This window comes from Boleophthalmus pectinirostris, unplaced genomic scaffold, assembly GCF_026225935.1.
Source record: "Boleophthalmus pectinirostris isolate CB_2022bp ecotype Guang Dong unplaced genomic scaffold, ASM2622593v1 HiC_scaffold_22, whole genome shotgun sequence".
Classification (NCBI taxonomy): domain Eukaryota; kingdom Metazoa; phylum Chordata; class Actinopteri; order Gobiiformes; family Gobiidae; genus Boleophthalmus; species Boleophthalmus pectinirostris.
In genome coordinates this window covers 29,602,609-29,618,569 of record NW_026571190.1, presented here as the reverse complement: position 1 = coordinate 29,618,569, position 15,961 = coordinate 29,602,609, and the positions used below count along the sequence as shown (strand labels likewise).

General features: G+C 41.7%; 1 protein-coding gene across 1 annotated transcript; it reads right to left on the bottom strand.

Moving 5' to 3' along the window:
* Positions 1-6,643: 6,643 nt before the first annotated feature.
* LOC129410393 (mucin-5AC-like) lies at positions 6,644-9,927 on the bottom strand. The gene is made up of 11 exons (XM_055158485.1): positions 9,649-9,927; positions 9,483-9,547; positions 9,250-9,398; positions 9,123-9,176; positions 8,853-9,037; positions 8,687-8,751; positions 8,452-8,600; positions 7,473-8,377; positions 7,282-7,346; positions 7,066-7,208; positions 6,644-6,975 (listed from the first exon to the last, which is right to left on the bottom strand). Exons 1-11 carry the CDS (start codon positions 9,727-9,729, stop codon positions 6,881-6,883), a joined length of 1,956 nt encoding a protein of 651 aa, XP_055014460.1. The 5' UTR covers positions 9,730-9,927; the 3' UTR covers positions 6,644-6,880.
* Positions 9,928-15,961: the final 6,034 nt, after the last annotated feature.

Genomic DNA, 15,961 nt, shown 5'->3' with positions numbered 1-15,961 from the left:
AGGAGGGCGGACAGAGAGTGCATTTACCGTTACAGTCTCTACCTGCTCTGATGCACTCTCTGCGTCTCCTCTTTTTATTGTCATAAGAGGGTCCCTAGTTACAATGGGTGTTTCTCTAAAGGGGAGGGGTTGAAAACAGCAAAAAACAGTAGAAACACCAGACATGATTTCATCGTGCAAATATGTATATCAACAGCAGGTGGCTGATAAGGTGTAGCATCTTCAGGAACAGTCCCTCCCCTCCTTTCCTCCAACCTTGAGAGCTGTCCTCTTTCCCAGCAAAGAGCTGAATAAGTCATTGTTTTCGCGGTGTGCAGAGTGGGTGACAGGTCACTGCATAGTTATTAAGCACAAAACATTATTCACACAAAAACAATACATAGAAAAATATGGGATAACATATACAATTATTCTAACAATAACCATAAACACATTAACGTGTTTGAACGAGAGAAGAGAATTGAGACATGGCCTCCTCTGGACTCCTCTGCTCCTCCTGCAAAAACACATTAGCTGGTGAGCTAAAGGAAAAAAAAAAAATCCAACACTTTTGGCAAAGAAAAAAAAAATCAATGATCAAATTAACAAGATTAAATGAAATAACAAAATAATATCCAAATACGAATCAAAACTTGTGTAATAAAACAACAAACTATTCTAACAAAAAGAAGAAAAAATAAAAGTGTACATTCTGTATGTATACTGTAAAAGAGGAAAGTTAGGGCGCACTCATACTAGGACTTTAGAACCGTGCCGTGCTCAAGCACGAGTGTGTAGGGTTCTGTGGCCCGCACTCACACACACTTGCACATCCGAAACGGGCCACGGCCCGATGACGTCATCACACGGCGCGGCACGAGGGCACATGCTGTTGCAGACGAGCCGTGCATAGGGAGCGTGTGTGTTTGTGATGTGCCGTAGAGTCTCCGCGAGTTGCACTGCGCACAGGCTTCACTGAGACGCCCCACACGCTCCTGCACCCCGGTACAAGTTTATTGCCAACAGCAGCGGCCGTAATGAAATATGATCGCACTTGTTGAGTGTCAGACCTTGAGTGAGAGACAAGACCGAGTACAAACAAGAGTCCGAAACGAGACACGGCGATCTACCCACACGACCTGGGCGATCGACTGGTAGATCACGATCGACGTTTTGAGCACCCCTGTCCGAGTGCACCCTTAAATATATCAATGGAATTTTTGTTGTAGTATAATGTCTGTTCATTCCAATAATAAATTTGTGTGTACAACTACAAGGTATTTTCCTTTTTTTGTGTGTGTGGGTCAATGTCTATATTAAAGGTTGTATGGAGGATTTTTTTTGTTTCAAATTGTCAATGATAGCATTATAAAGGTGCAGTAGCCTTGTAATTATGATGACCAAAAAAAAGAGAATAAAAATTCATCAACTCCCTACGTTTCTAGCGTAACTGACTTGCCTGCGCGCTGCCGTTACGTGGTTTACGTACGCCTGTCACGCAGTCCACAGACACAAGACGCACAGACGCTGTTTACTCCACCAACGCAACAGTTCTTAGTGGCTTTTTTTTACCTATATCTTCCTCGCAGTTCGCACAAAGTTTGTTGCGATGGCGACAAGAATCCAGGAGCAGTTAGCCGCAAAAGAAAGTCCGTTTTTGAGGTCGCTGAAAGAAGAAGACAAGGGGAAAAGCAGCGAAAGCCAAACTAAGGTGATTCTTGTAGATTCATTCCAGCGATGGCGCAACTGAAGCAGACAAAGGGTCTAAAGACTGACGCACTGGTCGCCAAATTACTCCTGGACAGGAACCTTCTGCTTATTATGAAAATCGTACTTTATTTCCAAGAGGTAGACAAACGTTTTTTCAGGACACGAAAGCGATATCCTATGTCTGAAAACGTAATTTTCAAGGCAAAGAAAGAGTCCGCTTGCTGCTGCGTGTTGTAGCTAGTTCATTCGCACTGAATCTCCACGCACCCTTCTCTGCACCCCTTTCCTGCTCCTGTCCCCGCTGCCCGTTCCGCTCTTCCCGCTGCTCCTCACTTCTCCGGGCACGGAATCTCCGCACACCGCTCCTCTCTCCTCTCCCTGCTCCCCGCTCCGCTCTTCTCCCTGCTCCTCACTTCTCGTCCGTGCACGAAATGTCCGCGCCCCCCCTCCCCCCGCTCCTCATGTGCAGCGCACCGGCTGTAAACAAACCTGTTTCTGGCGTAAGGAGGAGGAGGCGTTTCTACGTAGGGGCTGTAGGGGAGGGGGGGTGGTTTCACGCATGCGCAACATTTGAAAAAGGACAGTCGCTGGGTTTCTCGTTCCTTGGAAAATCCTCTATACAACCTTTTAATCTGTTAAAATACTTACTAGAGGAGTGTTATCTATGCATTATTTTGACAGAAACAGTTTGTTACCCAAGCAGTATTTCTAATTTCCCATTAAAGACAAAAACATAGCATTCCATCACTATTTAGCTATAGTTGGTGCTTTGTGTTGAGATATTTGAGATAAGTTATGCTTATATACATCAAGCTAAGACTACTTGAGAGACAATAAAACTTATGAGTTGCTGGCTCAGACCTGCCCAAACAAGATCTGCGTCAGGTGCTGGGGAACCAGAGAAAAATGGGCTACAGGAACAAGGAGGAAATGGAAGAGATGCACGAACAAGGCTCTGCTGGAATGCTATTCCACTAACCCTAACCCTTACATGAACAGGTTGTGGGAGAAATGGTCACTTCGATACCCACAGCCCAAGCAGATGGCCAAATAACTAGTAGCTCAGTGTTCCAACATCCACAAACGGCAACTGCTATCACAACTAGAAACAGATGAGGTACAATATAAACCCTATGGCAAGGGGGAGCCAGGACGCCAGGTCAGAGGGGAGTAAAGCCCAGTTTATGGTCATGTGTTAAATCACCTGCATCACAATGCAGAGAGCCTGAGTCAGCGTGAACCCCCTCCGCAGAGCGTCTATGTCGACGGACATGCACCTCAGAAATTTTCTAACTATGCGTTGAAATGATGCAGACGGCAAGGGGCAATGCAGACAATAAGGGCTGTGATTGGTCCTCACTACATCTGCTCTACATACATTTCTGGTATTCTGCTTTGCAGTTTCATTTTGGATACACAAACGCAATCCTAGCCTCTTAGTGTGGGGGTGACTTACTTTGCGGTGCATCAACCTCGATGCAGATCCATAAATCCATAAATCAAAAACAACGGCAACAAGGCGACACAAGGCAAACACAACACCAGTTACAGAGGCTAGGTGATCATCTGAAAGTCTTCTCGAAGATGTGAATACAGCTTTGAGAGTGATCCCTTCCACAACCATCACCGAAACCAATGAGCTCATATACACTTTTGCAGCAGGCTAGAAGCCATGAGAAACAATACCCACCATGGAAAAGACAGTTAGAGGCTAAAAACAAGGAAGCACGGAGAGAAGTGAGGACAAAGAAAGGGAAGGTAGTTCACACAGAGGGGGGGTCTCACTCCCAGAGGGAAGAATAGCAACATTTACAGACAGGTACCTTGGTAAGGCAAGTCCTAAGAAGCCAGCTCAATGGCAAGAACAAAGCCCAGGCAATAAACAGCTATGCCCTGCCAGTGATCACATACCCAGCAGGATAAGCTGGCCAAAGAAGGAGACACAGACTACAGATGTTAAGGCAAGGCAAATTTATTTGTATAGCACAATTCTTACACAAAGTAATTCAAAGTTAAGACACGAAAACTCCTGACCATGCATGGAGGGTTCCATGGTTCCATTCAGCACCCTGAGACTGTACGCAAGACGGAAGGAAGGAGGTCGAGGAGTCTGGGAACCACTGTCCAGGATGAAACATCCAAGCTCATCAATGTACATCAATGGCAAGTCCCGATAAATGACGTGCTCAAAAAAGTTTTCAAACAGTGAAGTTCAGAGGAAGAGGTGCTGGAAGGACCATCATGGCAGGACAAGCCTCTACATGGGATGTACCACCGAAACATAACTGAAGTGGCAGATATCAAGAAATCCAACCAATGGCTTGAGAGGCCTGGTCTGAAGGACAGCACAGAGGACCTCATCCTGGCTGCACAGGAGCAGGCCCTGGGCACTCGAGCAATAGAGGCCCAGATCTACCACACCAGACAAGACCCACGGTGTAGACTGTGCAAAGGGACTCCTGAGACAGTCCAGCACATAACTGCAGGGTGTAAGATGCTGGCAGGGAAAGCAGACATGTAGAGGCATAACCAAGTGGCGGGTATAGTGTACAGAAACATCAAAGCGGCAAACACTTCCAAACGTTGTGCAGAATTACCGAGCCAAGATCCTGCTGGACTTCGAGACACAGACTGACAGAATGGTGATGACTAACCAGCCAGACATTGTGGTGGTGGATAAGCAACAGAACAAAGCTGTGATGGTGGACATTGCAATACCAAGTGATGGTAACATCAACAAAAGGAACATGAGAAACTAGAGAAATACCAGGGGCTCAAGGAAGAGCTGGAGAAGACCTGGAAGGTGAATTCATCAGTGGTGCCTGTGGTGATTGGAGCACTCGGGGCTGTAACCCCCAAACTGGAGGAGTGGCTACAGCACATCCAAAGAAAAAAATCAGACATCATGGCCATACCATCTTCTCAAAGCCTGATCCCGTCAGATCTCAGCAGCTCAGCAGGGGTGGGCCTGGTTAGTAATTGGAGACCACTGGGAAAATAAGGTGCCACAGGGGAACTCCAGTAGCAAAAAAAAAAACAAAAAAAAAACTGTTGTATCCTTAGGCAAGACACTTCACCCACATTGCCTAGTATGAAAGTGGTGTGTGGGTTTGATGTTCCTGTGATTACAGTTGCACATGTTATTCAGTAGTTTAAGGTCCACAGGACTGTAGCCAACCTCAGTGGATGTGGCTGCAAGAGGAAAATTGATGACAAATTGAACAGAACCAGCACCATCCATCACTGTTTGAGCCAAAGTGAACTTCATGTGAGGACACCATTGCTGAGACCAAATCATAAAAACACTGAACTGTTCTGCAGCAGTCTGTGAGCCCAGATCTCAATTCTATTGAACATCTATGAAAGGAGCTGAAAGATGCCGTCTGTAGAAGGAACCCTTTGAACCCTTTAACTGTCACTGAAGTCTCAGTGACAGTTACAGAAATTATTTGATTGATTGAGTTTGCCTCAAAAGGTTGTGCAACAAAATATTAAGTTAAGGGTACCATCATTTTTGTCCAGGGCAGTTTCATTGTTTTGTTTTTTCTAATAATTCTGTTGAACCACGGCTGAAAGCAATGTTTGATTTTTGTTGGACAATTTTCAGCAAATTTTTATTTATTATTGCTTTTCTCAGTTTCACATTATTTCAGTGATTATTGTTGATTTTTCTTTCATTGCCAGAGAGGTACCAACAATTTTGTCCATGTCTGTATGCGTATGAAAAGCGCTATATAAATAAAAACTTACTAACATCACAGTCCAGAAAAGTGCAGTACTAGGAACTCTATGTGAGTGTTTAGCTTTGACTAGAAGAAGAGTTTTAATTCATAATTTAAAAAAATAATAATTAATTAAATAAATTTAAAAAAAGAAAAACCTCTGAAGGTTTGTAAATTCTTGTGACAAATCATTGACCCATATCTGGAAATTGGAAATAGCTTTTCGCCAAAGCAAAGTTGTGGTTTATGAGTATTTAGTAACCAAGTTAAACAGACAGCATTTGAATATGAAATATGGAAATGAGTGAATGACTGGGGTCTAAAGATGAAAAGTTAGATAAACACATCTAAGTTTATGTCTAACCTGATTAAGCACATATGAGATGTGTGCACCTATACGAGACAGGGGAGATGTTTGTCACTGTGAAGTTTTCTTCTTTCTATGGAAAAAGTCAAAGCTGAAATTGTTTAATCAAACAGCAGTGTATAATTTGTGTCTTGGTCATGGTATGTTTATCTGAATTTAATTCAGCCTACTTTCCTGCAAAATCATCAGTTCCAGTTTTTTTTTTTTTTTTTGGATAAACTTTAATTTAGAATTTAGAATCAGTCAAATCCGAAGTTGCAATTGTGTGCATCCATAAATCTTACAATGGAATTTAGATCTGGTGTGTATTGATATTTATCATTGCTATCTTGTATTTTTCTTGCCCCTATTTAAAACAGGATAAGTTTTGTTTTATCAGTGACCATTACCATATCAGTCAACCTTGAGTTTCTCTTTAATGTCACTTAAAAAGTCCAACACTTTCTACACAAACATGGTTGATACAAAATTATAATGTTTCATAACTAAACAAAATAAGTCAACAGCTCAGTTTCCATTTAGACATTCTTTATTATCCAGAAAACAAATAATGTGAATAATAAGAACAATAAAGTTAGCTGAATATTTGCTATTATAGTGTTGAATGCGAGAACGTATGAAAGGTTACCAAAATGTAGAATATGTAAAAGTTCATATAGTTACCCCAATTTTGGCAACATTTATCATTCTACTTTCTCTATGAACCTTGGAAACAGATGTGACCTTATTGGAGGTAGTTCCACAAATTCCTATAGCACTCTGCACTATGCACAAAAATTATATCATGTTTAACCTCACAATAGTTATTTGAGAAAAAGAAAAAAAATATATTATTATAAATATTTATGTGAATATATTCCTCCAAACTAATAAAAATAGAAAACATGTCATGTGCACTTTATGAAAAACAGCAGGCAGCAGGTGTAATACTTTTCTCTTAATTTTACATTCCAGTTGTCAAAGGTGTGATAAAAAGATTTTGACACAGCACTTCTTTTACCATCGTTTTGGTAAATTTCATTATGCTCATTCTTGTTCTTTAACGTAAAGACTCACTGAATTGATTCCATGTATCTTCTTCAATAGGTATAGAAGAACAGTATTATACATCTGCAAGAATCTGTGTGATAATAAGGAGTATTAACGTCAACAGGGACATGGAAATCACTGTGGGTTGTGAGCTGCCTGCAGATGATTCTGAAATAGTTGTAAAATCAAATGTTATTTCAAAGTACAGATTCACTTTTATTAATAGCTGAATACAAGTTAAATATACAAGTGACTTACGTGCTGAGACACTGCCTGCTATGACATTCAAGCTAGTGGAACTTGACAATTCACTGCTCAGCTGTGAAGTCGCAGTGGTCGATTCTGGAACAGAGCTTTTATTTTGATACACAAGAGTCATATCCACAGCTACAGATCCACTCCTGCAATCATAATGACATTTTTAAATTAAGGCACAGGCCGTAAAAACAAATGTCCTTTTGTGAAATTACTCACGAAAATGAATTGATTATAGATCGCAGGAAACTTGATCCATAAAGCTTCTTACATGCTGTATTGACCTGTAAAGTTTAGATTTTTACACACTATGTTCAAATTCTGCAAAAGGAATATATGCACTCAAAAACATTTGTAAAAAGCATTTAAACATGCTTAGTAGCCATGCAGTGCTGCCAAAGTATATTTACCTCAGTCATCACAGTGCTTGCTAAAGTCTTGTATGCTGTCGATGAGGAGTTCAGGAGATCAGATGTAAAAGTTTGGCTGAGTTTGAAATTCAGGCTCTGTGTTCCTTCACTGGACGTTGGAGAATCTGTAGATGGGGTGGTAGTGGTTGCTATGGTTGTGGTAGTTGTTGGTGCTGCTGTGGTAGGTGCAGCTGTTGTAGATGCTGCCGTAGTACTTGCAGCTGTGGTAGGTGCTGCTGTGGTATTTGCAGCTGTGGTAGCTGTGTGTGCTGCCGTAGTACTTGCAGCTGTGGTAGGTGCTGCTGTGGTATTTGCAGCTGTGGTAGGTGCTGCTGTGGTATTTGCAGCTGTGGTAGGTGCTGCTGTGGTATTTGCAGCTGTGGTAGGTGCTGCTGTGGTATTTGCAGCTGTGGTATTTGCAGCTGTGGTATTTGCAGCTGTGGTATTTGCAGCTGTGGTAGGTGCTGCTGTGGTATTTGCAGCTGTGGTATTTGCTGCTGTGGTAGGTGCTGCTGTGGTATTTGCAGCTGTGGTATTTGCAGCTGTGGTATTTGCTGCTGTGGTAGGTGCTGCTGTGGTATTTGCAGCTGTGGTATTTGCAGCTGTGGTAGGTGCTGCTGTGGTATTTGCAGCTGTGGTATTTGCTGCTGTGGTAGGTGCTGCTGTGGTATTTGCAGCTGTGGTATTTGCAGCTGTGGTAGGTGCTGCTGTGGTATTTGCAGCTGTGGTATTTGCAGCTGTGGTATTTGCTGCTGTGGTAGGTGCTGCTGTGGTATTTGCAGCTGTGGTATTTGCAGCTGTGGTATTTGCTGCTGTGGTAGGTGCTGCCGTTGTAGGTGCAGCTGTGGTATTTGCTGCTGTGGTAGGTGCAGCTGTGGTAGGAGCTGCTGTTGTTGTCTCTACAGCTTAAGTTAAGGAAAGGTTTTATTAGGGAAACATCATTTAATCAGACGAAAAGAACAGGCAAACAGATACTTACCAGTTGCAGAAATAGTTGAAGTGTTGACACTAAGGGAAAAATTGGAACTTGATGCAGCCTCCACCAAAGCATCAGAGACGGATGTTGTGTTTGGCATAGTGTTTGCATCATTGAATATCAATTCAGCCTCTGTTTTAACAGATCCCTTGCTGCAGAATAATTGACAATTAAAAATGTCAAATGTTTATATCCAGTTGACAAAATCAAACGGTAATGTTTTTGGTTCTTTACAAACCTGAAAGCTTTAATTACTGTGCGTTTAAATTTAGATCCAAATTTAGCTGAATATGTAGCATCAAGCTGTGGAAAAAGTTATCAAATGATGTTTAGTAAATTTGTCACTAATGTGTCAAATATACAAATATTATCATTATGTATGCAAGAAAAGAAATTAGCTGTACCGCTTCTGTGACTTTTTTTTCTAATGCCTTGAATTCAGGTGAAGATTTATTCTCAAGACTTGGGGAAAAGGTTTCCTGCAGCTTAAATTCAAGATTTATTTTTGAGTCAGATGTGGCTGTTGTAGTTGCAAGTGTTGTCGGAAGTGAAGCTGTAGTGGTTGGAGGAGGTGATGTAACATTAAAAGCTGCAAAATAAATATGTGTTAACTTCATTTTACTTCATTTTTAAATTTTGATATTTTTTTTTAAATGACTTGCTGAGTTGCTTACTTGTCACAGTGGGTGAAGTAATAGTAGTTGGGGCAACTGTTGTCATCACCACAACTATAAAATCAAAATTTTATAGAAATGTTCTTGACAGATTTATTGAAATGACAATAGCTGAACATATACTGACCATTGGTAACAATGCTTGATGTATTCACACTCAGGGAGAAGTTTGAACTGGACGTAGCTTCCACCAAAGTGTCAGAAACAGATGTCACATTGGGCACTGTTTGTTCTTCATTGAATATCAATTCAGTGTCTGCTTTTACGGATCCTTTGCTGCACATTCATATCAGAAAAAAGTCAATTATGAATTATCAGATCAGATAAATGTACTGACCTTATACAAGTCGTCATACATACCTGAAACCTTTAATAACTGTCTTGTTAAAAGCAGGTCCAAATTTGACTTTAAAAACGGCATCCAGCTGTAGATAAAATGCTCATTAAAACTGACAATAAAGCTGAAGATAAAATATTATAATGACAAATGACATAAAAATACAATTCACAACATACAAATCCTTACCGCCTTTGTGACTTTTTCTTCCAAAGCTTTAAACTCTGGTGAGGATTTGTTTTCAAGGCTGGGTGTAAAGGTTTCATCCATCTTGAATTCAAGTTTTATTTTTGGTTCCAGCTTAGGAGCTGCTGTTGTGGTTGGGAGTGTAATTGGTGTACTGGAAATGTTTGTAGGGGAGGGGTGATGTCATATTTGTAGGTGGAGGTGATGTCATGTTGGTTGGTGGAGGTGAGGTTGGTGTAGGGGCAGTTGCGTTGGTAGGCGTAGGGTCGGTTGCGTTGGTAGGCGTAGGGGCAGTTGCGTTGGTAGGCGTAGGGGCAGTTGCGTTGGTAGGGCTAGGGGCAGTTGCGTTGGTAGGGCTAGGGGCAGTTGCGTTGGTAGGCGTAGGGGCAGGTTGCGTTGGTAGGGCTAGGGGCAGTTGCGTTGGTAGGCGTAGGGTCGGTTGCGTTGGTAGGGCTAGGGGCAGTTGCGTTGGTAGGCGTAGGGGCAGTTGCGTTGGTAGGCGTAGGGGCAGTTGCGTTGGTAGGCGTAGGGGCAGTTGCGTTGGTAGGGGTAGGGTCGGTTGCGTTGGTAGGTGTAGGGGCAGTTGCGTTGGTAGGCGTAGGGGCAGTTGCGTTGGTAGGCGTAGGGGCAGTTGCGTTGGTAGGGCTAGGGGCAGTTGCGTTGGTAGGCGTAGGGGCAGTTGCGTTGGTAGGCGTAGGGGCAGTTGCGTTGGTAGGTGTAGGGGCAGTTGCGTTGGTAGGCGTAGGGGCAGTTGCGTTGGTAGGGGTAGGATCGGTTGCGTTGGTAGGCGTAGGGTCGGTTGCGTTGGTAGGCGTAGGGGCAGTTGCGTTGGTAGGGCTAGGGGCAGTTGCGTTGGTAGGGCTAGGGGCAGTTGCATTGGTAGGGGTAGGGGCAGTTGCGTTGGTAGGCGTAGGGGCAGTTGCGTTGGTAGGGCTAGGGGCAGTTGCGTTGGTAGGCGTAGGGGCAGTTGCGTTGGTAGGCGTAGGGTCGGTTGCGTTGGTAGGCGTAGGGTCGGTTTCGTTGGTAGGCGTAGGGGCAGTTGCGTTGGTAGGCGTAGGGTCGGTTTCGTTGGTAGGCGTAGGGGCAGTTGCGTTGGTAGGGCTAGGGGCAGTTGCGTTGGTAGGCGTAGGGGCAGTTGCGTTGGTAGGTGTAGGGGCAGTTTGCGTTGGTAGGTGTAGGGGCAGTTGCGTTGGTAGGGGTAGGGGCAGTTGCGTTGGTAGGTGTTGGACAGTTGGGTAGGTGTAGGGCAGTTACGTTGGTAGGTGTAGGGGCAGTTACGTTGGTAGGTGTAGGGGCAGTTGCGTTGGTAGGCGTAGGGGCAGTTGCGTTGGTAGGCGTAGGGTCAGTTGCGTTGGTAGGGGTAGGGGCAGTTGCGTTGGTAGGTGTCAGGACAGTTACGTTGGTAGGTGTAGGGGCAGTTACGTTGGTAGGTGTAGGGGCAGTTACGTTGGTAGGTGTAGGGGCAGTTGCGTTGGTAGGCGTAGGGGCAGTTGCATTGGTAGGGCTAGGGGCAGTTGCGTTGGTAGGCGTAGGGGCAGTTGCATTGGTAGGCGTAGGGTCGGTTGCATTGGTAGGGCTAGGGGCAGTTGCGTTGGTAGGCGTAGGGGCAGTTGCGTTGGTAGGCGTAGGGGCAGTTGCGTTGGTAGGGCTAGGGGCAGTTGCGTTGGTAGGTGTAGGGGCAGTTGCGTTGGTAGGTGTAGGGTCGGTTGCGTTGGTAGGGCTAGGGGCAGTTGCGTTGGTAGGCGTAGGGGCAGTTGCGTTGGTAGGGCTAGGGGCAGTTACGTTGGTAGGTGTAGGGGCAGTTGCGTTGGTAGGCGTAGGGTCGGTTGCGTTGGTAGGGCTAGGGGCAGTTGCGTTGGTAGGCGTAGGGGCAGTTGCGTTGGTAGCCGTAGGGGCAGTTGCGTTGGTAGGCGTAGGGGCAGTTGCGTTGGTAGGCGTAGGGGCAGTTGTGTTACTATTAGGAGGTGATGTTGTGTTGGCTGAGTGTGTGGTGGCATTAGAGGCTGGTGCTTGAGCTATAAGAAACATAATAAATATAAATGTAAATTTATGGTTGTATCTTTCAAATAAAACATACTTGTAACATACAGACGTTTATGTCTCTCTTTTCTATTTTTGAAAAACTTCTTCCAAATGTATGACACCGCAAGCAAAACATTTTTTTTTTCTTTTGAATTTTAATTCAGTCAGATCTGCATGTTAATGTGTTTGATCATTTTACTGAATTAGCCACTAGATGTTACCTATGTTATAGTTAAGTGACAGCATGACAGCTTTGGCCTGAGAGAAGAAGAGAGAGCACAAAGGCCAGGTAAGGAGTAGGGAGGGCGCAAGTTTCAGCCTGCCATCTACTGGTTACCAAAATGAAATACACTTGGAGATAAATACATATTGACTTTTTTTTTCCAATCTTCCACCAGTAGAGCTTTACTGTCATACTGCGGAACATTCCAATAATATCAACAGAAACAAGCAGGTTAAGGACCCGCAACAAACAAAATTATGTAATGCACCTTTAGCTAAATCCATCTCCTGTGTCCAACTGGTTCAGAATGCAGTACTTTGGCTCCTCACTGGGTTTAACAGACATCAACACATGACCCCTATTTTAGCTTCCCTTCAGTGGCTGCCTGTATGTTTTATAACTGATTTAAAGATTTAACACACTTTTAAAGCTCGTTTAGGTCTTGCACCAAGTTACATTTCAGAACTTTAACCCCGTACAAGCTCTCCCACAGCCTTAGATCCTCAACCAGGTTCCTCTTCCAAATTCCAGGCTCTGGATGAGGGGTGATGGAGCCTTTTCAGTCCGGCACCTTGGTTTTGGAATGACCTGCCTGAGGAGATGAGGCTCGCACTACCAGTATCATCATCGGTTGGCTTTGATTTAACTGTTTTTAGCTCTATTTATTTGTTATTTATTTTTATTTTATTCTCTTACATGCACATACTCATAATAATTTTGAACTGCCATATTGATCTAAACAACTTGAAGGAAATGAGTCATGATTTACTGTTCAAAAGAGCAGAGATGATTTCCACCTATGTCAACGACTCCACCTACAGACAGCTGCATTTCACAGTAGTGAGCAGTGCTTTTTTATTTCATTTGTGCCAAAATACATTAAAAAGGACAATAAAGTATAGAACACTGGGAGTGTGAGGGGTAAAGGAGATTTTTGGAGAAATGGCATTTTGAATTCAGGCGAAAAGATTATTCAAACACGCTGAATCACTTCTGTCTTAAATTAGACATGTTATGCTGACTTGACATTTCTATACTTTAATGTCATAATAGTTGTCCCTCATTATGATCACTGAAGTTGTTTTTTAATTGGAGAATTCCTGTTTAACATTTAACTGAACTGTTAAGCAGTTTCAAATCAATATTGCAATTTGCAATGAACAAAAACAGATATTCATGTATAATTTAAATGTATAACTCTTAATTCTATGTCTTGTGTGTGTGTGTAATTTTACCTGTTGTTGCATTGGTTGCTGATGTTCCTATTAGACCTGCATGTAAATGTACAAAATAAATGCATAAATAAGTACATATCTTATCTTGCATATATACATAAATACATACATATATATATATATATATATATATATATATATATATATATATATATATATATATATATATATATATATATATATATATATATATATATATATATATATATATATATATATATATGTATATGTATAGATAGATAGATAGATAGATAGATAGATAGATAGATAGATAGATATATTACCTGCCAGCAGGAGGAGAAGTGTCAGTGGTTCCATCTGTGAAAGTATGAACACATATTTTTCCCTTTTTTGTTTTGCAGAAGTAACTGTTTCAAACATAACTTTTTCTACATCTGAATGTTACAGACCTTCTAACAACTAAAATATTATCTTTACCTTATGACCTGAATGCACTGATATTAGAATTTGATTAAGCATAAATCACAACATGTCTTAAACAAATTACAAAATCCAGGTAAAAAAAAAAAAAAAAAAGGCTTAAAGGGCTCATATTATGTTATTTTTTGATCTATGTTATAATGCTGCTTCCTCATTCCTCATGTCATGTGGTAATACTGCCCTACAAAGCAAAAACGCAGTAACTATGTATTTTATCAAAACTGAGTTCAACTGAGGTCAAAAAACACCTTCATAACTTGTTTTATTTGATGTTGAGCCACAATGAGAGCTGCTCTTGAATAAGAAGGTCCAGAACAGGAGAGTTGCCCCAGTTACCCCATTAGTGTAATTTTATTTATTTATTTATTTATAACATATAACTTATGCATAACATATTCATCTCAGTTATTTCAAATCATACTTTACTGACTTCACTCACACAATCATTTTATTGCAAAATTTGATATATTAACAACATATTTACTACTACTCTTACTACTACTACTACTACTACTAGCTTTTAATGTTTAACTTTTTTCAGTATAATTCACTGTTTTTTTATCTTCACCATATTATTTGTTTATAGCTCTTTAGACTGTTTTAATATGTAAAAGCATCTTGTAAAGCATCTTTGAGTGTCCTGAAAAGATCTTACCTTGTTGGAGTTTAGAGTCCTTACAATAATTTTCACTGCATGAGTATTTCTCTATGTATGTAAAAGATCCAAACAAAAGCAGTCAGTGTTTGAAAGCAAAATGAGTGTAGGGCGCCTGACAAAGGGTTTTGTAGAGGGGACCAGAAAATCTGGCTTTTTATAAAATATATGGATTGACTGGAAGAACTTGTTTTCACATACCAAGAATAACAACACACAAAGGGGAAATGACGTCCTAAAGAAGGCATTTTTGACATTTTAGGTGTGCATTCTATAAAGCTCCTGAACCCACTTGACTAAATTTGATCAGGGCTGTTGTTCTACACACGCACATTATACACAGAGCATAAGGCACCAAGTGCAACCAGCTGGTGGCAGCAGTTGATCGCAATTGCACTTTGTCTGGCTAGCAATGGCCCTCAATTTGATAGAGACAGCCATGTTGGCAATTGCTGGCAGTGGTTGTACAGGCCCAATACCTGCTCCACAGACACGGAATCTGTCAGCTGCGATTTTCTCTTGAGTGTTGTTTTGTTAAGTCGTACATGTGTGCATACAACAGCCAAAATACTGTGGTTTGGCCCATTTCCTCCAACTGCGCCAAAGTCTGAAACAGGCTGTACCTGGGCAAGGTTCCACTGGGCTAAAGTGTCTTTGCAGACGTAGAGCCATCTCCTTGAGGAATAGACTGTATTTACTGTATTGTCACTGTGCATGCAGGCTAAATCATGTGCAGTCATCTGATGAAGTTATATTATTTAAAAAGTTGTAATTATGAATGCAATACTCTTCTGCACATTTGCACATACAAAGTTTGATTTGAGTTTCAACTTCATTAAGCTAGTGGCAGCGAAAAATAAAACAAAAAACAGATATCACATAAAAAGCAATGTCCACTTCCACCTTTCAGTAGCGTAGGTTATAGCCTACAGGGAGCAGAGTCCATGAGCCAGTTCCAGATTACAAGAGGGCAAAGAGCTCAAATCCAAATCAGCTGCTTTTAACACAAGCTTAAGGGGATGGGTAGCTTGTGGAGTGGAATCAAAAGTTGTTTTCTTTCATTGTTTTCTTTTCTTCAAAATACAAAAATTATAACTAAAGACATCAAATGAGGCGACGCTGTCTAGGTTTAAGCATGAAGTTGTTCTCTCTATTGCTTAAAGGGAATGTGGCTGTATGGGCAATGAGTTAGCCTGAGCTGGAAAATACTAAAGGGCAAGTCTATGTAAAATAAATAAATAAATACTCCAGGGGTGCTTAATCAAGATGTCTTGGTGCTGAAAATGAAAAACGCTGGTGTCTTAAAGGGCCCATATAACGCCATTTTCTGATCTATATTATAATGTTGTTTCCTCATTACAGACATACCTGGAGTTGTTTTTTTGTTTTTTTTTTCTTTCACACTTGGTTAACACACAAACTGTGTATATGGGCTGAGTTCTTCTCTCAGATGGTAAATACTCTTTTCCACCTCGTGATGTCATGTGATAAAACAGGAAATGCTTCACTGTGTTTTTAAACTCCATACACCTTCACTAGAATAATTTGGATAATTTCAGTCCTGGAACTGCCCATCTCAACTAAACAAAAGGTAAAAGGTAGCTGTTAACGTGAAAACTACTGCTTCATGACATCACAAGGTGGAGCAGAGCATTTTGAGCTTTGGAGATGTAAACAGACTAATAAAGTAGCTCTTTCACTCATTCACTCTCACTGTACACATACATAGACAAGGGAGGG